Genomic DNA, 25,204 nt, shown 5'->3' on the forward strand with positions numbered 1-25,204 from the left:
GATCTTGAATTTATATGAGTGGATTTAATGTTTAAGTATCCCAGTACACAATGTATATATGACCTTTAATCACACTTAAAATATAAACAGATTTTCAGGACATAAACTACAGAAACAAAAAAAGAAAGAAATATATAATGGGTCCACTAAATATCCATGGGTATGTGATGTCTACATTCCAGTAAATACTTAAAAATTATCTCCCATTGCATATCATTAGACATGTGAAAAGACACTTAAAGTGAAAAAGCTGAAGATGATATTAACAAAATAAGCACCAGGTCAGTGTTGCAATTTTTTTTCTATCAGTAAAAATTCTTGCCAAAAGCCAATGACACATAGTGGTTTTTTTAGGTCAGATGTTCTGGGACTTCTTGTTCTACAAAAAGATGGTGCTTGCCAGTTTCATTTTCCAAATAGCATTACATTCTCCTCTGGATGGGATATTTCAAAAAAATAGAACTACAACTGCTAAATCAGAGAATGCCATTGAGACAGGCTGGCCCAATAAGTAAGGTGCAATGTTGAGCAATACAAGATAACGTCCCTGAATTTCTAGCTGCTCTCACCTCTGCTTTTCCCCTCTTCTATAAATTAGGAACTACCTGCCTTGTAATACCTTAACAGAATAAGGTAAGGATGCATGAGATAATATCTGTAAACTACAATAGACTCCTTGGAGACTGGTGCTATTTGAAAGCAACTTCGTTAGTGACAGCTGAGAAAATCTTCTGTGAGCCAGAAGCCCGGGGACGTTTGGTTCTAGTCCATGATGAAATTTGAAAACAGCCGCGTTGCTTGGCTCCTTCCTCTTTTCAAAACTCTTCATGGGGATAGAATTATATATTATTTACTCAGGAAACGCTAGTCATCTTTCTCCCAAATAATTTTCATATATTGAATATTACCAAATATTCTCCTACAAGCTTCCAATTTAAGTACATAATTTTCCAATTTCTTTTCTATTCCTTTCCATCCTATTTCTTAAGTATCTTATCTTCCCATTCTTGACCTGTGTGTAGAACTTAAGAATCAGTATTTGGGCCGGGTGCGGTAGCTCACGCCTGTAATCCCAGCACTTCGGGAGGCCGAGGCCAGCAGATCACGAGGTCAGGAGATCGAGACCATCCTGGCTAACACGGTGAAACCCTGTCTCTACTAAAAATACAAAAAAAAATTAGCCGGGTGTGGTGGCGGTCACCTGTAGTCCCAGCTACTCAGGAGGCTGAGGCAGGAGAATGGTGTGAACCCAGGAGGCGGAGCTTGCAGTGAGCTGAAATCACACCACTGCACTCCAGCCTGGGCGACAGAGCAAGACTGTCTCAATAAAAAAAAAAAAAAAAAAAAAGAAAGAAAGAAAGAAAGGGAAAAAAAAAGAATCAGTATTTGACTTCTTTGTTGGGGGTTGGAGGATACTGCTCTGCACATAAATGCTTGTCGAATAAACTTACCCCGTTTTTCTAAAGCACTCCCCGCAACTACAGAGGTACTTGAGATCTATACAAACACAAAAGGAGTCAGGGATGGGGGAGATTTAAAGAAACTATAACTTCTTGAAAACTAACAAAGTGACAGGCATCATACAAGTTATGGCAACATGAAGTTATTTTCATGAAAACCTGGAAAGTTAACTTCATGGTTCCTATTTTACAGGTGATGTACTACGTTTCAAAGGGGCAAAGTCAGTGGCTGCAGGTCAGGCAGTTACTAAGCGTGGGCGTGGTGAGCTGATCCCACGCTGAGTCTCTACATCAGAGGAGAGTTCCCTGGAAGAGCAGCATGGAGACACTTTACACCTGTACTTGTTCTGTAGCCTCGTGGCCCTCGGGGAGGGTACAAGACTCCATGCTGATCAGAGATCCAGCAACATAAGACACTCCCACTTCTCTCTAGATTGGAACCCAAGGGGCAGAGGCCAGACGCCAGCAGGAGGGGCAAGTGTAGGCTGCCAAAAAGTGTCTAATTAGCTCTCCCTCCAGGCCTGGGTCATTAGAGCGGTGAAGAAAACCAACATGCAGAAGCCAGGGGACAGCTGAGGGCTGGCTGTGCCAACCTAGTCCATCCTGCCCCACCTAACAGAGCCCAGATCTATTAGGCTCTGCTGACACCCAGGCAGGGAACCCCAAGGAACCAGCACCATGCTCCTGTGCCCTCAGAGATCCCTCGTTCCTTCACCCTCATATTTCCATGGCAGGTTTTTAGCAGAAGGTCAGTGTATTTCTTCATGAAAATAATTGCAAAAAAAGTGCCATAGTGTTTTTGTTTGTTTGTTTTGTTTTTTGGAGACAAGGTTTTTCTCTGTCACCTGGGCTGGAGTGCAGTGGCATGATCTTGGCTCACTGCAACCTCTGCCTCCCAGGTTCAAGTGATTCTTGTTCCTCAGCCTCCCAGGTAGCTGGGATTACAGGTGTGCGCCACCACATCCAGCTAATTTTTGTATTTTTAGGAGAGAGGGAGTTTCAGCATGTTGGCCAGGCTGGTCTCAAACTCCTGGCCTCAAGTGATCCACCCGCTTCAACCTCCCAAAGCACTGGGATTACAGGCGTGAAACACCGTGCCTGGCCTCACTACGGTGGTTTCAAAAAGAACCAGAGCAACTTGGACACAAACATGAACAGAAATATGAAAAGGATAATAATTGTGACCATGCTATAAATATTTTTATAACATTTTTATAATGAGAGAAAACTCATTGCTGTGGTCAATAATGAGGAAATTTTATCAAGCACAGTTGGAATCTGACCAAAGTTTGTCAGACCATGCTTCTTAGGGAGTCTGTAAGAAAGTCCCAGAACACATGTAAAAGAAAGCAGTGGAGACAAAGGAATGTAAGTAGGTGAAAAGGTCAAAAACAAAAAATCAACACTGGTTACACCTGCACCATGTTCCCAGATGAATGGTCCGGACTCTGTAATTAAGTCTGTGTTTGTACTAAATATGATGCAATTAATCATTCTATGGTGATTTCACTCCAAATACCAGAAAGGCAGATATTGAGGTGAAAAATAATGAGAGCATGAAGATGGAAAATAAGCCCAAAAGAGCCAGTGAAAGGAAGAGGCAAAGAGCCTGTGAGTCCAGGAAGCAGAAAGAGCTTGGATAGACTGGCGTCACCCATTGGAGTGTGGGAAGAAAACAAGAACCAGGCAAGGTGCCTACCAACCCTGCACATCACCGTCATGTGTGCTGAACACTCTCAGCTGACTCACCCTCACAACGGCCTCTCTGGGTCATGCGGTACCCGCTGTCACAGTACTCACACCGGAAGGCCCCCACAGTATTGACACAGTGCCCCTCCCCACAGACGTCCGGCCTCAGGCATTCGTCAACATCTACGAAGAGCAGATAGCATTGTTGAGTTTTGTGTTCCAAATATTGTTTCAAACCTCTCCCATCTCCCAGCTTAGCTCAAATATAATAACAAAGTAACTGATTTCTTTTTTTTTTTTTTTGAGACGGAGTTTCGCTCTTGTTGCCCAGGCTGGAGGCAATGGCGTGATCTCGGCTTACTGCAACCTCCACCTCCTGGGTTTAAGCAATTCTCCTGCCTCAGCCTCCCAAGTAGCTGGGATTACAGGCATGCGCCACCACGCCTGGCTAATTCTGTATTTTTAGTAGAGACGGGGTTTCTCCATGTTGGTCAGGCTGGTCTCAAACTCCCGACCTCAGGTGATCTGCCTGCCTCGGCCTCCCAAAGTGCTGGGATTACAGGTGTGAGCCACGGCGCCTGGCCAGTAACTGATGTCTACTTTCCCTTTTATTTGTTTGACACACATCAAAATCATCCAGTTTTGATTCATGCAGGGTGGTCCAAAAGTAACATTTAATGTATCTTGTCTATGCACATATATGACGCTCTTTCTTCAAAAATGTTAGGGGAAAAAAATCCATTTTTATATCACCTGGGATCTAGCAGACTGCTGTCATGATAATTGTTTAATAAAAAATTCTGAGTTGTCTGGATAAGCACTGAACTGATGACAGTCTTAGGGTATCTAAAAACTCAGATCTAAGAATTTGTAATCAGGAAGAATGCTGCCATTACCTATGCAGTTAGTACCCTCCTCACTGGCCATAAATCCTGCTGGGCAAATGCACAAGAAACTTCCCTCGGTGTTTTCACAGCGTCCCTGGGAGCAGAGGTGTTGGACCTGAGTACACTCATCAATATCTGTTAACAAAAATACATATAAAAAACATTAGTTCTGTGTAGCAAGAACTTAGTTTCCCTGTTCTGTAAAATACCATCATACTATTCCCTGGGTACCACCCAACCTTTATAACTGAGGACAACAGCAAAAGGAGACACGATCTTTCTCCTCGCATACTTGAAGGATTGTTCCTGGAAGAGAGAAGCAGCCTACTGTGTATCACTTCAAAGGCTAAAACTATAAAACCATGACACTGGTGTTTCAAAGAGGCAGATTTCAGGTCAACACAGAAGGATTCTCCTGATAACGAGAGACATGCAAGCAATGGAATTTGTTGTCAGTAGGGAGTCAGAAATGCCATGAAAGAGACTCTTCCTCTGTGCATATGGGTGGAGTTGGATTAGGTCATCTCTGTTGCCTTTCCAACTTAATATTCTAGGTTCTGAAAGTGACACTATATATAATGTATGCAATTGATAGGGAAATAGCCAAATTATGGACCAGGTGGCTGTCTCCTTTCTCCCCCATACACACACACCAAACAGCAAAATTCACATACACTAAAGTAGTATTAATTAGATATGTTCCTTTGTTGCTTCCTATTGGCCTTATAATTTAGTGCTGAATTTTCTTTTTCTTAAAAAAAAGAGAAATTAAATTTAGAGTCACATTAAAATGATTTATTTAACTCTACTGCCTATCTTTCTGAGATACTTTTTTTTTTCTTTCCAAAAGGAGCATATATGAGATCCCTAAATTTCTAAATTGACTGACACCTTCAGGCCAGCATATATGGATTTTCAATTTTAAAATCCCTTTAAAAAAATCAAGTCTTATGTACATAAATGAATGTAATTCTTTACTGCAGTATACATTAACGTTAATTTGTTTTTGCTAAATACATGTTTTTAGGTAGCTGTTTCTGTAATTCATATTTTGTTTACTTTGTCCAAAAAGCTTTTGGAAATTATTTCACCTTTATGTAAATGTATTACATTTGCGAGTTAAACAAATGTTGAACAAAGAGGTAAGAGAATTCCAGTTGTTTAGCACAACTTTTTTTGAGCTCCCTTAGCTAAAGGATAAACTTTCAAAAAATTAAACCAGTAACATTTCCCCAAAATGGTTAAGTTGGTTTAAGAAAAAAATGTTCTTAATGTGCAAATGTTTGATATTTAATAATTTAGTCAATCAAAATTGTCTCTTACCCACACATTTCCTCTGTTGTTCACTGAACTTGTAGCCCTCGTAACATATACAGGTGTATCTCACTGGTAGGTTAATGCAGTGTCCTGCTCCACAGATATCAGGGTTCACAGTACATTCATTGATTTCTTTAAAAGTAAATAAAATAATGTGAAAAAACCCACAGAAATGAACAGATTTCACTGCTACTTGCAAAGTATTACTTTGCGTTTCCTGACCAACTAGCAAATTATTGCCAGCTCTGCATTTAGAAGACAAAGGTGACCTCTGACATCAAGTATAAATTCATATGATTACTTTATAATGGATTAGTTAGTCCTATCCAAGGCCATCAATAGTTCCTAGTGAAACCATTTTTAAGATGAACTGAAGTGAGTAGAAACTCAGAAAAAGGCCATGTTGTAAGTTGTAAGAAAATCAATTATTAATAAAACAGCTTCCAAAATGGCCTATTAATGAGTTTCTATTCACTGTAGTTCATCTTAGATGATAGAGTTTGAATCACCAATAGATAAGAGATTTCTTATCTATTGATAAGAAACACATTGTAACTTTCCATTCTTTAGCAGGCCATATTTGAGTTTCAACAAATACATCCAATCTCCTCCAAAATTTACCATTAATCCCCCCAAAGACCTCCCACTTCTAAACAAAGAAAAACTTCTTGGTGTATCTTACTATTATTTGCCAATTTCAACATGAACATATTTTATTTCTAGTGGTAAAGTAGAATCTTTTCCCAAATCTTTGCTGCTAAATTCCTCCCTTACTCCGTTACTGAGCCCTGTGTAAGACTGGCTTCTTCTATATAGCCTGTACAGATTAGCCCTGTTCAAGTCCTCAGTCTACTCTCACTCTACTCACAGACATACACTACAGTGGAGGGAGGGTCTTAGGAGTCCATGGTTAGGTGGAGTCCATCAAAAAAACCCCAAGGACTCAAAGGGGGCCTTCTGAGATTAATTACTCCCTTAAGATTTTCTGTTTCCAGTGACCTTTGTAAGAAGGTATAATGGCCTAGTGAAGGTGGCATAGCTGGTGATTAGAAGCACTGGCTTGAAGACAGTGCAGGCACAAATGCTGCTGCCCTTTACAGTTCTGCAGCATTGGCCAAGTGACCTCACCATTCTACGCCTCACTTTTCTACATGTGTAAAATGGAAGTAATCAGAGTTCCAACTTCAAAGTATGAGAATGAAAGAGATACTCTAAATAATGCATGTAGCCAATGCCTGGCGTATCATATGTGCTCAAGAAAAGTTACCATTATTGTTCATATTGAAGTCATTTAAGAATATATTTAAAAACCAACACATTTATACCAATACTACCTTGGGCTATTATCTGTCATCATACAGTAAACAAGGCTCAAAAAGGAGGCTGGTATGAATGAGGCCAAGGGACCCTCCAAGGTAAAGAGTTTGATGCCTCTGAGCATGACAACCTAGGAGCACAGCTTTGTTAGAGAGGTCTGTGGTTTGAATGAGAAGAAAAGCAGGTGGGCTATTCTCGCTAACAACACACTGTCTATTCTGCAGCAAAAGGATGTGGAAAACTGTGCTTTAACAAAGATTCACTATGGAAATGACCTAAATTGGGGTTGAGGTTGCTCTCCAAAACCAAAACCACATGCTTCATTTTTCATAAAGTATTCACTGTGCTGTGACTTTAAGACTACTCATGCAAGTCATTTGAAAAAGGAAGCATATGAACTTCAGTATTTTACAAAAAGTCACCTGGATGTATGAGAAATGTATGCACACCCCATGTATTTACAAATTACTTATACCTTTTGTGAGCCTAGTTATGTTAATTCACTTTCAGGAAGATAAATTTGTTTACAGTCAAAATATTATCAAATTATAGGAAAAATAATTCAAAAGGCTAAAAACATGGGTAATTAATATGACTGCCTAAACTTAAGTGACTGGCAATAATAACACAAAACAATGAATGACACATACAGCACAGCATATAATCATTAACAAGATAGGAAAATGCTTATTTGTTAAAAAAACACAGTGAGGCACAAATTATAATACAGAATATAATCTCCATTATGCTACAATACACACAGAAAAGAAGGTTGGGGGGAAGTAGATCCAAGTTTTATGGTTTTTAGGATTAGCATTTTCTTCATTCTTTTTGGTACTTTTCAAAATTTTTATACTAAGCATGTCTTGGCACTTTCATAATCCGAAAAGTCTTCCTTAAAAATATAACTTGCATGTACCTAAAATCTGAAGGTAAAGGGTAATCTTCACCAGGTTATACTCATAGACTTTCAGGTAAGAATTCTCTTCTGTTTATAGGAATTTTTTAGTGAAACAGCATGAGATGCACACGACTCAATATTATGCGTAGAAGCTTCCTTTGCAAGTTATTGGTGTTTAGATTTCTTGGGTTTTTTCCCGGGTGGTTATTGACCTATCTTTATACTCATCTCTGACATTTTCATAATGCAGAAAGACATGTTGACCATATTTGCAAAAAAAAAAAAAAAAATAGAAAGTGAATTAATATACTCAGGGCAAGCATTCAGAACAAATTAAGAGGCTACAAATCTGGGGTTTTCACGAAAAGCTTGATGAGGAGTCACTAACCCACTCCCACAATACCAATTTGGTGATTACCAAATATTTGTCATTTGGAAGGGACAGCCTTAGAATGGAACTTCTTTATATGTGTGAACAAGTCTTCAAAAATATGTGATGCTTAATTAAAATGTGATATATTCCTATGCCACAAATTGTCAACATAGCTAAAGTGTTTCTTCTCAAGTCAGCTCTGAGGTAGGAGAAATAGTGAAGAATTACAACTCTTTAGTCTTAGGAATAAAACGAGTAATAATGGCCTTTCCTGCCAATCCAATATCTTAGATAGAAGCTAGGAGGTTGGAATTTGATAAAAAATGTTTGCTGATTTTTAGTTGATTACCTCATACATAAGTATAAAGAGACGTGGCTTGCAAACGCTGAACCTGTCAGGATCACGTTACATGTAAGAAAATGTTAGGCTGACACCACTAGAGGGTACTAAGAGATACATCAAAGGAAAGACGGACACTTTCTGAAACATACTTGATTTCTACTTTGTCCCATTTTTACACAAGTGATTAATTAATATAACTGTCATTAGTTTGACCTCAGAGATCCCTTCCATCCTTTGCCAGGCAGGATTCCACTCTTTTTTTTTTTTTGAGACAGAGTCTTGCTCTGTAGCCCAGGCTCGAGTGCAGTGGTGCAATCTTGGCTCAGTGCAAGCTCTGCCTCCCGGGTTCACGTCATTCTCCTGCCTCAGCCTCCCGAGTAGCTGGGACTACAGGCGCCCACCACCACGCCTGGCTAATTTTTTTGTATTTTTAGTAGAGACGGGGTTTCACCGTGTTAACCAGGATGGTCTTCATCTCCTGACCTCATGATCCACCCACATCGGCCTCCCAAAGTGCTGGGATTACAGGCGTGAGCCAAGGATTCCACTCTTGTAGGCAGACAGAAAACAACCATCACACCTTCAAAACACCCCTGTCTGCTTTCTATTCACTACTTATCAAAAAGTTGAACATCAGAGGCTGTGTGCAGTGGCACATGTCTGTAATCCCAGTGCTTTGTGAGGCTGAGGAGGGAGGATCACTTGAGGTGAGGTCAGGAGTTTGAGACCAGCCACGACAACATGGTGAAACCGTCTTTACTAAAAATACAAAAAACTAGCCAGGTGTGGTGGCAGGCGCCTGTAGTCCCAGCTATTCAGGAGGCTGAGGCAGGAGAATCGCTTGAACCCTGAGTGACAGGGCGAGACTCTGCCTCAAAAAAGAAAAAAAAAAATTGAATATCCGGTAAAAAAATAAATTACTGGTACTTACACTTTAAAACATATAAAACAGGTCTCCCCCACATCTCCCCTGTGTTTTCTCTCCTTTTCTAATAGGTTTTCATTCCTGAGCACATAGACAGTACACAAGTCCTGAGAATGTTGTCTTAAAGAACAGGAAAAGTTTTCTGCATTTTCTATTTTTTAGGGCAAAGACAAGATGCTTTATATTTTTCCTAAGTGGTCACTCATACATCGGCATGCAAACCTTTTCCCACTGAGTAGATCAGTTCATGTAGAAGAATATGATTCTTTGAGCAAACTGTGTCAATATAAACTCTAGAAACTGGGCTCTGTCTGATACACCAGAGTCAAGCCTCACACAGCACTCATTTCTTCTGTCAGGGGTATGTACGCTGGTGAATGGGAATGTCTTGTCTTTATAGCATGCTTGGCTTTCTTGGCTTTGCAGAGAGATGATTAAGTGAGTGCTCCCCACTGGACTCTCTCACATGTCCTTCATAATGCCACCTGGTTCACAGGACAGCCCTACTCTTCCCTACTATATCTGCTCCCTGAAAACCTCATCCTCACCAGGTCAAGGACCTTATTCTATTTCTTTTGCTGGAGTCCATCTAGAATATGGAAAAAGAGCCATGACAGAAAGCCAGTGATGGAAAACCAAATACTCTATTTATACCAGCAACAAGGCCAATGGTAGAGTTAACAGTGTGGTATCTTTACTCTATTTTCTAAAATTAAATGAAACAGAAAGCTTTTAGCAAAATATGAAAATGACTATGGTGACTTTTAGCTTTTTTCTTCATCATGTGATTCCCTGAATGAATGAATGAATGAATGGATGAATGAATGGAGTCTGGAAACACTAAAGCATGATGATTTCACATGGAAATAAAAGAGTTCATTTTTTATTCGCATACACAGTTTATTGAGGCAGTAATGACACTGGTAATATGCTTGAAGGACAAACATTTTTGGGTCAATTCTGAGTTCGGGAAAAGATCTGATGAGCAAATAGTTTTTTTAAATGTCTGGGCCATGATAATTACAGAGGTTTCCACAAGGCAGTTAACTCAGTCAAAGAATAATTTCTGGCCAGTCTGCAAGAGCCATGGAGAAAGTTTGGGAAGAGCCAGAGGAAGGCATCAAATGTTAACTCATGGAAAGGTTTACAAAAATGCCCTGGCTTCCTAACTGCCCCACAGTGAGCATAGATTGTCCCACAACAATTGAAACAGATGTTTCCACTTTGTAAATATCTGCCAGAGAAATAAAAGTTTGATTTTTCCAACCTATCCTTTAGCTATTAAGACACTATGCTAAATCAAGAATTTATATGCTGAAACATATAATTCACTTGAAAATGGTATGCCAATAATGTTGCAAGCCACCAAGTCAGCTGTTAAGAGTGGAAAATATCACACGTATTTCCTGCAGATATGTGGCTCACTTTATAATTATCACATGTCAAAGTGTGTTTGGCTAAATCTGAAAAGGCTACTTCCAATTTCACCATTGTAAAGATATAATCACTAAACAATGTGGAGCTGATGATATTTACTTTAGACTCTTAGGTATTATTCTATCCCTGTCTTCAATCATGGGAGAAACTAACAGTAACAAATAATATTTACCTCCTCAGTATTTTAGAGACAAAAACATTATTATGCAATATTCCTGAGAGAACTGATGAGATTGCTCCTTAAATCTGTGTTTGGCCCCCATATGAAACCGATGGGAAAATACACATTTTGATTTAAATTAAATTTGATACAAAACAGTCTTCTTGTGCTAATGAAGATCACTGTGTATAGTGTAGCTCTAAAGTTGCAAACCACTTCAATTCAAAGACTATCAATACTGTTCCCCCTATGGATTCTTTCAGAAATATCCTTTTACTACAGAAAGTGGAAGTACCTACAACTGTTGCATGAAAAGAAAATCTGCATCACTTGTTTCCTGGAAGGATATATTCATGCTTCAAACATGTGACAGCAGATGTCAGCCCTGTATTTCTGCCAAATTCAAATTAAGCTTCTAACAAGTTGTGTTTTAACAACTTCCTATAGCAAGGCTACTTTCATTGTTTTTTTAACCAGCTCTGCAGTTCAGTTGAAGCTGAGTAACTTCAATTTGTTACCCTTCACACAGCTACATTTAAATGTTGAAACTGCATTTATTTAACTGAACTTAACCTCTACAAAGCTAGTTTGAAAGAGGTTTGCCCATTTAAGTCAGCCATGCCCATTCAAAACTAGAGTTTATCTTCACATTGAAAAAATGGAAATGCAGTATTTTGAAAGAACTAGTGGATTACAATGTCTTATTGCATTTTTTTCTTTTTAACATTACTATAAACAATTAGAAGATCCTTGCAGTCCAAAATTGTGTATTATTTGCTTGTATACTTTGCAGCACAAAGCAGTCTCTTATCAGTGTGCTCAATAAAGTGGGTAGATACATACATGACCTCAGAATAGAGAATAACAATTTTAGCCATGGCCATTAAAAAAAAATCACTATCATTTTGTCACAGGATCCTTGGGGTATCACTTTGCCAGCCAGAACCTCTGTGGCTGGTGGCACCTTTGCCCAAGTTTTGCTTGCACCCACTGAGCTCGTTCTACCCACTCAGCCCAGCAGGCTGTGCTTGGCCTGTGCTGCCAGCCCAGATCCCACACTTGCCAAGGGCAAGCCAGGTGTGGAGCAGTGAGGGGTGTGTGAGCAAGCAAGCATGGGGTCCAGCCACTACACAGCCGGGCATCCCAGCTGCTGTGGCGGGCTGGGCAGCTCCAGGTGCTGGCACAGGTGCAGGCTTCATGTGAGGCTGTGGCTGGACCAGATATACTGCCAGTAACTTCTGCTGCAGGCACCAGCATCTGGAGATGGCGGACACAGTGCTGCCCAAAAGCTCGGAGACGCCAGAAACCACACAGCACCAAAGAGGCTGTTACAGCCCTGGCTTGGGGAGCCCCTAGGTTTGGGCTCCCCAAAGGGACACAGCTCTTCTCCCCTTCTCGGCACCCTCAACATAGTGAGCAGGAGGGTGTGTTTCAGCCCCGTTTGTGTCATAGCTCTTTCAGTACCACCATTTGGTGGGTTCTGAGTTCTTGTCCGCCATCCAGGAAGAATGAGGTACACAGACAACCGGAGGGTTAGCAAGGTGGAGAGGAGCTTCACTGAGTGACATGACAGCTCTCAGGAGACCCACAGTGGGTAGCTCCTTTCTGTAGGCAGGTCATCCTGAAAAGCTGAGGAGACCCGAAGTGGGTAGCTCCTTCTGACAGCTGGTAGTCCTGACATCTGTGTGAGTCTGGCTGAGTCCAGGGTTTTTATGGGCTCAGAATGTCACTAAGGGGCATCATCATCAACTTTAACTAAATTTATGATACCACTGCAGGATGACACTTCCTCAGAATGGAGGAAGTGTGTGCTGATTGGTCCATGGGTGGTCATGGAGGGCCTAGAAAAACACCATCTGATTGGCCAAACTGTTACCAATGAAGTCTTCACTCTGGACCGTGGACTACACCTGGAACTGGCAGCCTGGCCCCCAGGCTTCAGGCCATTCCTGGCTTGAAGGTGAGGTTTCACTGAGGACTCACCCCTTTCCAGTCAGGAACCTGTCTGCCTCCCTCCATCAACATGTTGTCCACACACCCAGGCTGTTCATGCTGAGGGGCACCTGCAAGCCCACACTGAGCTACCCTCAGCTTCCCCTTAGCCTCCCTCCCATGCTCATTGGTGCAATGTCCAGAGGGGGCCAAGGTGGCAGGCGGCTGGCATGTCAGCGCTGACCCAAGCACACGCACACCTGGCTGGGTTGCAACAGCACTTGGGCTTGGCCACAACTTTGCTCCACCCTGGAGCAGGCACTGGCAGCGGGGAGAGGCCAAGGAGCGAGAGCAGGCACTTCTGAGCCTGTGGGGGAAGAGGGGCTTCCCAGCCCGAGAGTGCAGGGATGTCTGGATCTGGAGCCGTGGCTAGGTGGCTGCAGCTGCACCCTGAAGGGCAAGGCTCCTGTTCTACTGACTCACTAAGTGGCCCAAAGCTTAACATATGAGAACATTTCTATTAGAAAAGAACCATAACATGTTTCTGAGGAGGGAATATTCTAAAGGAGGCTCCAAACTCTTCCATTTAGCTCCTATAACATATTGTCAACCTCATCCTGCAGTGGTATCATAAATTCAGTTAAAGTTGATGATGATGCCCCTTAGTGACATTTTTGCTGACTCTAAAAATAACTGTTGAGTTTATAAAATATGGAAAATAAAAAAATCTAAAATAAAACACTTAAATCTCTCAGATCCCACTAAAAAAAAACACTGCTAATATCTAGTGTATTTTCTCCCAGCATTTTCTCAGTGTATATATCTTTAAAAAAACTGTTATAATACTCTATATCATTCAATTTTTTATCCTTCATCTTAAATTTAGCAATATTGTATGACTACTTCCTGCTATATTTCAATAAAAATTCTTCAAAAATACTATATTTGGTGGCAACGTAATGTTCCAATGTATAGATTAGCATAATTATCTATTTCCCTGTAGTTGAATGTTCAGTTATTTCTATTTATTCTATATTATACATTGTCTGTGATAGGTAACCACTCATATAAACTACTACCCACAGCCTTTGGGAACATTATTTCCTTAGACAAGATGTCTTAAAATAGAATTACTGAGTCAAAAGTTCTGAATAGTTCTAAAGTTTTTTATACATATTATGAGTTTGTGCTTAATACTCTGTGAAGATTAATTTCATGAGTCAAGTGGACTGGGCTAAGGGATGTCCAGATATCTGATTACATATTTCTGGGTGTGTCTGTGAGGGTGTTTCTGGAAGAAAATGGCCTTTGAATTGTTAGACTGTGTAAAGATCACCCTCAGCAGCGTGGGTGGGTATCCTATCTACTGCGGGCTGGGCCCAAACACAACAAAAAGGCTGAGGAAGGCAATTTGCTCTACTCCAGCTGGGACATCCATCTCTCCTGCCCTCAGACGCTGGCATGCCCGGTATCCAGGCCTTCAGACTCAGACTGGGACTTATGCTACCAACTCCCCTGCTTCTCAGGCCTTTGGGTTTGCACTGGAACTACAACACCAGCTTTCCTTGGCCTGGAATTTCTCAGCCTTCAGAATGGTGTGAGCCAATCCCTCACAATAAAGCTCTTTCTACATATCTGGATATACCCTGTTGGTTCTGTCTCTCTGGAGAACCCCAACACATACTCCCTTCAGCAATGTGAGAGAGTCTCAATCTCACCCTAATAAAAATAGTTTGATTGGGTTTTACACACTAATTTGATAGGAATAAGGTATTACCCTAGGTTAGCTTGCCTTTCTTTGATTGCCAGGAAAGTTGAAATTTTCTGTTTTATACTTCTTGGTATTGTTTTTTCCTACAAATTATCTGATTATATTATTTTTCCATTTCTCTATTGTTAGTATTTTTCCTATTGATTTATAAGAGCTCAATACACATTAAGGATATGGACATTTAGAATTTTGCATTTGTTTCAAAATATAAAACATTTTGTACTATTTCACTCATGATTAAAATGTTTATTATGCAGAACTTTGAAAATAAAAATATATTAAAGAACATAATTATCCATGATCCTGTATTAACTGGTGAGAACTGAACACTGATGCATTTTCTTTCTTTTTCTGTGTTCGTAGAAATTTTAAAAGTAAAATTGTAATCATTACATTGTATTCTTTTTTTTTTTTTTTTGAGACGGAGTCTTGCTCTGTCCCCCAGGCTGGAGTGCAGTGGCACAATCTCGGCTCACTGCAAACTCTGACTCCTGAGTTCACGCCATTCTCCCGCCTCAGCCTCCTAAGTAGCTGGGACTATAGACGCCTGCCACCACGCCCAGCTAATTTTTTTGTATTTTTAGTAGAGACGGGGTTTCACCGTGTTAGCCAGGATGGTCTCAATCTCCTGACCTAGTGACCCGCCCACCTCGACCTCCTAAAGTGCTGGGATTACAGGCATGAACCACTGCACCCAGTCCTTTTATTATTTTTATTTTTTTTTAGATGGAGTCTCGTTCTGTCACCAGGCTGGAGTGCAGTGGCGTGATCTTGGCTCACTGTGATCTCCGCCTCCTGGATTCAAGCAATTCCCCTGCCTCAGCCTCCCAAGTAGCTGGGACTACAGGTGCGCACCACCACACCTGGCTAATTTTTTGTATTTTTAGTAGAGACAGGGTTTCACCATGTTGGCCAGGATGGTCTCGATCTCTTGACCTCATGATCTGCCTGCCTTGGCCTCCCAAAGTGCTGGGATTATAGGCATGAGCCACCGCACCCAGCCTGTATTCTGTATTTATTAACAAAGATTACGCCATATTTCCTCATGATATTAACTACTCTTTTCAAACATTATTTTAATACTACGTGATATTGTTTCATACATACTATAATTTATTTACACATACGCCTCCTTTTTAACTGTATTTAGATGATTTCCAAATATTTGCTAGTATGGCTAACCCTGCCATGAGCAAGCTTATATAATGGATACTACATTTAAAATGAAGCTCAGCCCCATGTCTCCTCCATGTGATATATAATGTAAAAATACTGCACCAACCTGTCACTTGAGTAGGAGCAATCACTTGGCTGGCACTAGATGTAGAAGCTTCAGGAGCTACTTCAACAGGCACAGGAGGTGATGTTTTTTCAATCACTACTATATGAGGAAGTAGAGGATAAAAAGAAAATTAAAGCCTGTTATGTGCATTGAGATCCCATTTCAAAATACAAGCATAATTTAGTCTAGCAATATATCACAGCATTTGTCAGATATAAAGAACTGTTCTATGTCCCAAGGCTCTGGGTTCAGCATTTAGCAAGAATATCTGAGAGTGATGTGGAAGCCAAGAAAAATGATCATTCATCAAATGATAACCTTCAATAATGTTTGAATAGTATATACCACTCCTGATCACAGAAAACAGTAAAAAAAACCTTATCTTTCCCACTACAATACTTACAATGCTGTAATTATGCTAACATTATATAAGTATATTACTATACTTAACACTGAACTTCAGTTATGAAGTCTAGTAATTTACTAGACAAAATCAAAGACAAAAATTTCCCGTCTTACATTTTTATTCAGAATACTCTGACAAACAGCACAGATCAACACAGGCTACCTGGAAACTGTGGATGCAGATGAATAGTGGAAACGCCTGGAGACAGCTGGGGTTGACCAGGCTCAAGTTTGGTTTTCTCTTGATCCAATGAAGGTATTTCCTGGATGGTTGTATTTTAAAAGAGAATAAGAAAAAAAAAAAGAATTGAAAGTGGAAATTATTTTTAGTTTCCCACATATTACTATTTTTATGTAATTAATTATATTCTTAGAAAGGCAAAGAAATATCATAGGACCTTACATGTATAATTGTGTGCAATTACAAAAAAAAAAAAAAAAAAAGAACCTTTGATGTGGTGCTACTATGGGAAGCCCTAAATTTTTCCCAGCGGTGCTGATCCACGCACATATCTTCAGCCATTTCCCTGAGGCCCAAGGTCTGATCTTGTAAGTAAATGTCTTGGCCCAGGGGTCCATATTTGGTCTGCAACAGGGCAAAACTAACCCCCAACGAGGACTATTGCCTCATTCACATGTGGCTCTGCCCCACTAAGATGACCAGCCACAGTTTGCAGATTAAATAATGGATATAGCAGATGTGCCATAACAAAGAACACATGGTAAGTTAAAATATTTTAAACCAGTCAGTCACTACGGCCTCCTTTAACCTCACATCTGATAACTTTACGACTCCAGCTCTCTGAACAGTGGTAGCCAGGCAGGGCAACAGAAATTTGCTGGCTTGGAGAAGGATTTGGGGCTTCATCACACATTTTGGTGCCCACGCTTGTCCCCTGGACCTCAAGCAAAGAAGCAGTCCATCATCCATGGCTCAGCTTCCATTTACAACTGTGCAGGGCTCAGGCAGACTGAACAATTAGCCTAGTTAAGGATCTGTGACTTCACTCACACCAGATGGGACCAGGGAGCTCATATCATCACTACATTCAAGTACTCATCGAGTTATTTGGTTCTGTCCTCTTCCAGAAAGCTTACTCCTCTGGCCTCTGTTAACCTCTTATCCTCTTCTCCTGGCTTCAAGTATCACCTCTTTTCTGCTTTTTCTAAGATAGTCTGCCTGGATATCTCATCACAAATACAACCTTGCAAGCATAAATGCTTACAGGGTAAGTCCATTTAGATATCCCACAGATACCTCCAGCCCACCCTTCCAAAACCATCCAGACTCTCATTCCAACTTCATTTCTGCCAGTGCCACAGTCATTAATCTGTCCCATCCAGGTTTAAAGTCACCTTTTAGTCCTCCTTCTTTCATTTTTCATTGCAAGCCCCGTCCATTGACACTTTTTTCTTACAGTTGTTCACCCTTTTTCATATCCATAGACCCCACCACCCTAGGCTGGACTCACTCTCATTATCAGTTTATTGTAATAATCTAACTGGCTTCCTCTTTCTTCTTAATTTGAGTAGTCCTACCAAAAGTCAGCTCCTACAAATACTGAGCACTTAATAGTTTTTCCCACATTTCCTCTGTCTTCTTAAAACTAGCTTTCTATTACTTACTAGAGATGACCTCAACCAGTCTCAATTGCACCCCATTCCCTGCAGCCATGGCCAGTGCCAACAAGGAACAGACCAGGATCAGGTGTTAATCCACTACTGCAGTTTACAGAATTTCCCCCATCACCGTGAGGCAGCAGACTTCCTAATCTACACCACTTCTATGTTTAACAAATAGGGTCCAGTCGAGAAGCAGGGTATTTCCCCACTGATTACAATGGCAGTTTGGTACTCCAAGCCTTCTAAAGCAGTCCCTAATTCGGTTTCTGACCAAGTCTTTCATGACCCTTGCTGTCCCCTCCACCACACCTTTGCACATCTCTGGGCATCCTCTCTTTTCTTCATCCATCACATAACATCATGAGAGTTTTGTAAGTACCAAGACAACAAAGACTATGATTGCATTTTTCGTGCTATCTCCTCCCCCAATAAAATGCAGTAAAAGTATACAAGAAAATTTTTTAGGCTTTCTTTTAGATTTTTAATGAGAGTTATTAAATTCAATCATAAAGACAGAAGAACTGAGTTATGATGAGGCTGCCAGGTTGCTGGCTGGCCCACCTACAAGCTAAATAATTACTTCCATATATCAACCAGAACTAAATTCAAAATCAACAAAATTGCAAACTACTCGCTGTGACTGATCTTCAGAGATGCTAAGAGCTTCAAAAGTACACATAAAGTATGCATATCTGCTATACTTTTTTTGGGCTCAAAATACTATAACCTCTTTCTGGATGAGTGCTATCACTCCAAAATCATAAGTCTCTTTTTCTTGATTATTTCAGCACTTATGTTATGACATATATGTTACTCTATCCCATAACTATAAGATAAAGATTTAGAATACTATTTAAAATAATTTATGTATGTATTGCCTCATCTAAATTCTAATAACGCATTCTTGCCAGCTTAAAGAATGGTACATAAATGTATAAATATTTAATAATTACCTAATTTTCATGTAATTATTATGGAGAAGGAGATAAAAAGAAAATTAAAGCCTGTTACGTGCATTGAGATCCCATTTTAAAATGCAACGATAATTTAGTCTAGCAATATATCATAGTAGTTCTCCAACATAAAGTTCATTCATTTAATGAAAATGAATGTTTTCATTAAATAAAGAAAGCCAGATTCAGAGAAGGAACAATATTACATAAATAGGACTTAGACCCAGTAAATGTTTACATTTCCTACTAAAATGTCTCACAATTTATAGCCCCCATCTATGCCCAAAAGCCAATAGACTGACTTTTCAAAAAGCAACATTCTAGTATTTGATTGTAACTTTTAAGCGTAACTTCTGTTGTTATTCAAACTCAATTCAAACATGTATGTTAAATTTTAGTTGAATTAAGAAGTACCTCACTATATATGCGCTCTAAGAATACATGATTATCTAAGCATGTCACAGCCTTTCTTTCACAGATTGTCCAGGCCATCAGGTGACATTGAATTCTATTTATGCCCTTGATTCCCATTAGTTCCCCGTTTTCTTCTCACTAGAATTGAAGCTTCACGAAAGTAGAGATTTTTGTCCTATTTGTTCTCTATTGTTTTCCTAACACTGAGAAGAGTCCCAATCTATAACAATGGCTCAATAAATTTTTTTTAATAACTGAATGCTATATTTACTCAAACCAAATGATGCATAATAGAGATGTTACTATATTTAAGTCTAAAAAATCCATACATATTCTAATAGAAAATCACTTTGAGGGTTGAAAAAAAAAAGACTTGCAAACAATGAATAAATTACCTTTTCAGGGGGTGCAGTTGCCACTAAAACCAGAAAAGAAAAAGGGTATTAGTACGATTTAAGACAATTCAGTCTATTATATTTCGGTTTTTAAAAAGCAATAGAAGTCCAGTATCTCTGCAAACGGATTAAGAATCAAACTAAAGCAAATGCAGAAGTAGGATCATCTGCCATTTAAGGGAATTTTACACATGACTAACAGAGAACCCTCAGTGCTGTTACTCCTCAACTACTGGAGCACATGGAGAAGATGTGAACAAGTCTTTCAAGCTCTTTCAAAATTAAGATTAAAAGAAGAAGGCAATACTTTTTGGTACATCATTTTATGCCTTATCTCAATTATGTGGAACTTTCCATATGTTAGAAAACAAACATTTTCATTAATTGGTTAAAGGCTTATCCTTATGGTATATAATGTTTGAAATGCTTTCTGGTGTCAGTGTTAAAAAAGAATGTCACTTATTTCAGTAAGAGACATGACAGCATGTGCTGCATTCTTGATGTATTCCAACTTTAATGAAGCCCCGTGAATATTTTCAAAAAGATATGCTAACTAAATTACGAAAAAGAATCTCACAAGCCAGGAAAAGCCAATTAGAGATTAGCATCAATATACTGAACAAATTATATACATTACACAATCATAAACGTTATTGTGAGGGTGTTGGTGATGCCTTTGTATTTTTAAAGACTTGCTTTTCATTAATCAGTCCTTCATATTAGTTCTAAAGCCCTGGATCAACATTCACCAGGATTTTTCTCATAAGTCAATCAATGTCTCCTGTAAAAACATTAGTTTACAGGTTGGGTAGGAGCATTAAATCCTGAAAGCAATCAGGGTACCAGACAAAGTAAAATCATTGCTGCAATATTCTTGGGGTTGGAGAAAGTCAATTAACCTTCTATTTTGCCTAACCCACCACGAAGAAGGTCTTGAGGCAAAATCTGGAACTACGGCCCATTTCCTCCTGCCTGTGCAAACAATGAACAGTTGCAAACATCTGGTCATGACACTAAGTGTCCAGGGGCAAACTGATTAATACTGTTGATTCCAGCTGAGGTTTTGCCTGTTCTGCCTCACCAAGGAAGAAATGCAGTGAGTGAAAGCATAGAATCAAATAGGCCAGAACACACAAACGTTCAGAGCTCAGAAAAAAAGCCTGCCTTACCAAGAAGAAGGCTGTGGCAAGCTCCCAACACAACACTAGCCTGGGCACTCTATCTCCTCAACAGCACCCAAAAATGGGCCCCTGAATTCTGACCTAAGAATCAACTGTGAAAAGCCAACAGGAGCTTTGTTAGAGAAAATACGTCTATTCCATACAAATCTAAAAGGTTTGTTCCTTCTGAGGTGAACATTTTTGTAAGCAAGATATGTGAAGTATCAGGTATTGTTGGGTTTATATAAAGAGACAGGGATGACCCCACATCCTGAATGCCAGAGAGAGAGTCAAAGTCCATTGTCTCTTGACTCCCTCTCAAGTACAAGGCCTTAAACTATTTCCTTGGGAAAAGGTGCTCCACGGTCACGGGTCCCATTACATGTTCTCTATATGACATCTGGCAAGTCATGTCCCCTCTCTAGGTCTCAGGTTTCTCAGAGGGTAAATGGAAGAACCACACTAGGTGATCACCAGATCTCTTCAACTGACGATCTCTCAGCTTCCTTCGTTTCACCCTCCATTATCCTTGACTGCCCATTAGACCTTAATGCTTTAACTTTTTGAAAGTCTGTGGATTCCACTTCATAAATAAATACTTGTTAAATGGCCCTCTAGACAAGGAATCAATTAGGGCTATTCCCTGAAGGATCTAAATCACTCTCCAAGAATAAACGCCAAGATAAAGTAGCCCCCAAACATCAGGACAACATTCTGAAATTAGCATGGAATATTGTTATCTACTAGGTACATATTATTCTAGAGCAGTGGCTAAACATTTTACAATACACAGGGCAGCCCCCAATCAAATAATTCTCCACTCTAAAATGCCAATAGTGCTTAGGCTGAGAAACTCTGCTCTAGAGGGTTATAAACAGGGAAATCAAAGCAAAGACACACAGAGAGATGTCTAGAGTCCATGATCTATTACCGCTCTCACCTTCTGGCTCCGCCACTCCTGGCCCGTGTTCCTGGGAGAAGGTCAGGGCCTCCACTGGCTCTTCCTTGGCTGGGAGAGGTGGAGGATGAGTACTTTTAGCAACAGGTTGAGTGTTCTTTGGCTTGACAAATACAGGTCCTTTACCTACATGGTGATGGATTGGCCTGCGTCTATGAACGCCAGAAACCGTATAACCCATTCCACCAGGACAGATTTCCTTAAAAGCAGCTAGATTTGGGATGGGAAAATATTCCTTTTAAAAATCTAACAGTGCAAACTTATACAGAGGAAAATATCATGATGAATAGCTCTTAATAAATCATCACTAATATAGTTACATTTTAAAACTTCAAAAACAGGTGCAAAATGTAAGCAAATTGCTCGAATTTCTGATAAACTTGCATATTTACAGAAAAAAATCCAACTCTTTTTTTAACTAAACGTTTTTCCATCTGTTAATTCCTTATCCTGCCAAATCAGCATATACATATTATGTATAGCATATACTTAGCATATATTTTATATATCATATTATATATATAGTCATCCCTCAGTATCCATGAGGGATTTGTTCTAGGATACCCCCTGTGGATACCAAAATCTGCAATGCTCAAGTCCCTTACATAAAATTGCATAGTATGATCAGCCCTCCATATCCAGTTCTGCGTCCACAGATTCAACCAACCAATTGGGTTGGATCCACTGATGCATAACCATGGATATAGACGGTAACTATATATATATATATAGTTAGCCCTCCATCCCATATATATCAGCAACCAATTAGAAAATACTATATATCATATTAGGTTATACATTAGGAGATATTTTATATATAGAAGACACTATATGTATTATATATCTCATGTTGCATGTATATGTGTTATCGGCAAAAATCAGGCTTTTTTCCCGCTTTGATGTAATTTCATTAGTTATTAACAAAGAACTCAGTGACATTTGTCAGTTAGATGAAGAGCCATAAGGCTTAAAAAAATCACTATTCAGGGAAATGAGATGCTGAAATCCTCAGTTTGCTTCCAGTTGAAGAACACAAAGGGCTCCACCAAAATGCCATGTATCAGCTGGTAAGAGGATGTAGATTATGGAGGACGGAAAAGGGGAAGTGTTTCTGAAGGGGAGAATCTCGGGATAGTGAGGCGGAGTCTAGAGAAGTGAGACATGCTGGAGATGATAGGTAGAAATCAAGAAAGAAGGGAAATGCCAAATCAAGATGCAGCTATTTTCAAGTAAAGGAACAACAACTGGGAAAAGCCTGGCCGTGACCAGCTCGTTTAATTACCCAGAGGCCACGGAGATATTCTGTGCCCTGGAATCACTATCATTGCCAGAAAAAAAAAGTGGTTTTGTATTATTTAAAAAAAAAAAAAAAAGTAGACTCAGCACATGTGATTTGCTAACCTCCACGGTATAATCCCCATGAATAGTGAAGGGGAAAGGCAAAGGGGAGAAGTGGGGTAAGGCAGTGTGTGGCCTTCAGAGAAAAAATCCACCTAATCCCTTTGGTGTTGGTGTTGGAGGCAAATTACCAAATGCAGACACCAAGGAGCTTATGGTTAACTTTTTTATTTCTACTTTTAAAATTGAATGTAAAATAAGTCATTTCTCACTTTCACTGAACAAGAGATCTTCTATTGAATGTTTGGGACCTAAAATCAGTTCTCAATAAAAAGGAAACTCTAAAAATACTGCTTATAGTATGCTAAAATATTGTTTTTCTAAGGATCACACACTAAATGGTAGAACCTCATTCTTATGCTTAACTAGGAAAAGCAGTTTTTACTTGGAAAGATGTTTCCAGAAGAAAACATGACTTTAAAGACCAAGTTTAAAGAATTAATGAACTAAATATTTTTAGTGAAAATCACCATATAACCAAAACTTAAGTGCAAAAATTTTATCTTGAATATTATTTTCAAATTTACTGATAGTACTAGAGAGGAGTATCCCTGAGTTCCAGGAACCATCTCAATTTATGCTTCATGTAAGGATTACAAAGCTATCAAAATTGAGCTTCTACTTATACCCCTGAACTTAAAAGCTAAAAATTTAAAAAATGTAAAAAAATTACAAACACATTATACAGACACAAAATAATATGCATAATAAATTCACAAACTGAAAGCTTTAAAAACTGAACTTCAAGAGAAACCTGTCTATAAATTATAAAGATTTAGTTGATTATTAATTTTTAATAATGAGTGGATCCACGCCTGTAATCCCAGCATTTTGGGAGGCCGAGGCGGGCGGATCATGAGGTCAGGAGATCAAGTAACACAGTCAAACTCTGTCTCTACTAAAAATACAAAAAAAAAAAATTAGCTGGGCGTGGTGGTGGGTGCCTGTAGTCCTAGCCACTTGGGAGGCTGAGGCAGGAGAATGGCGTGAACCCAGGAGACGGAGCTTGCAGTGAGCCGAGATCGCATCACTGCACTCCAGCCTGGGCAACAGAGTGAGGCTCCATCTCAAAAAAAAAAAAAAAAAAAAAAAAAAAGAGTGCATCAGATGGCACAAGAGGGTACTAGGACCTTTTGGAGGCCTAAAATCATCTACTCTACCGATATACCATCAACGTTGTATTATCCTTTGCCTTAACACAGTTCTTTCTGGTTCTAACCATGAACAAAGGTAAGTCATGATACTTATATTTAAATCTTGTCTGCTATGGTGTAAGTTACAGCTTTAAGACACTACATAGCCCTGTGAGTTAAGACACTTTCCTAGGTGGAAAGCATCTTATCAAACATGCAATTGAGTGGACTATTTAATGTCCACACCAAGTAAGTGACATTGAGGCCATTCCTTGTTAATATCAGGTCTAATACTTTCAGGTTACATTTCTTTCTCTTCCACTTAACTCTACTTGATCCTGCTTGAGAAGCTGGTGGTTCACTGGTAGAAGTAAGGTATTTAAAGAGATAAATTTGCCTTCTCAGGGCATAAGGCAATTATGTACCAAATTGAAGGATAAAGAATAATCTACTTCTTAATACTCAACTCCCACAGAAGTTTTCAGGAGTTTTGGCAAGATCTGTCCTTAAGTTATTAATCTTCATAGGGTAAATTCAATCATGAATATAATTCCCTCCATTTCCAATTAAAGAAATTAAGCACGATACTCAATAAATGAGTAAATGAGTCAACTTGCACAAAGTCTAGTTACTGTGAATTGATGAGCAGCCAATCATTAGGAAAGCACATGGCCCAGCAGAGCCTTCTGGTCTCTCTACACTTAAATATCAGACTCAGAGTCCTGGAAATTGAAGATAAAATATAATGGCTTTTCTTAATATTCAAAAGGAAGTCTGATATCACACAGAAATGGGAAAATCTCTTTGTGCATAATTTTTTCCCACTAATTCAACATTGTATGTGTATAGTTTCTACAAAAGTGATAACATATTTACAATGTATTATTAAAAATTAAAGTCAGAAACCACAAATGACCCAAGTTGCCAAAGTTGTCCTGTGTACTCATGTGGCTGGGAATCTATGTGCGCAT

At 39.4% G+C, this 25,204-nt stretch overlaps 1 protein-coding gene across 4 annotated transcripts in view; it reads right to left on the reverse strand.

Annotated features, from left to right (window-relative positions):
• The window catches only part of LTBP1 (latent transforming growth factor beta binding protein 1), a 440,637-nt gene that overhangs the window by 125,851 nt on the left and 289,582 nt on the right, over positions 1 to 25,204 (reverse strand). For 2 of the 4 annotated variants that reach the window (XM_003262722.3, XM_003262721.3), the window contains exons 8-14: positions 21,685 to 21,753; positions 19,585 to 19,607; positions 16,363 to 16,462; positions 15,795 to 15,893; positions 5,360 to 5,485; positions 4,046 to 4,171; positions 3,210 to 3,332 (exon numbers count right to left, since the gene is read on the reverse strand). In XM_003262722.3, the coding sequence (XP_003262770.2) occupies positions 3,210 to 3,332; positions 4,046 to 4,171; positions 5,360 to 5,485; positions 15,795 to 15,893; positions 16,363 to 16,462; positions 19,585 to 19,607; positions 21,685 to 21,753 (666 nt within the window). Of the gene's footprint in view, positions 1 to 3,209; positions 3,333 to 4,045; positions 4,172 to 5,359; positions 5,486 to 15,794; positions 15,894 to 16,362; positions 16,463 to 19,584; positions 19,608 to 21,684; positions 21,913 to 25,204 lie in introns of all 4 variants that reach the window. The other 2 variants (XM_030799968.1, XM_030799969.1) reach the window with 1 other exon arrangement.

The sequence above is a fragment of the Nomascus leucogenys genome, chromosome 19 (assembly GCF_006542625.1).
Source record: "Nomascus leucogenys isolate Asia chromosome 19, Asia_NLE_v1, whole genome shotgun sequence".
Lineage (NCBI taxonomy): Eukaryota > Metazoa > Chordata > Mammalia > Primates > Hylobatidae > Nomascus > Nomascus leucogenys.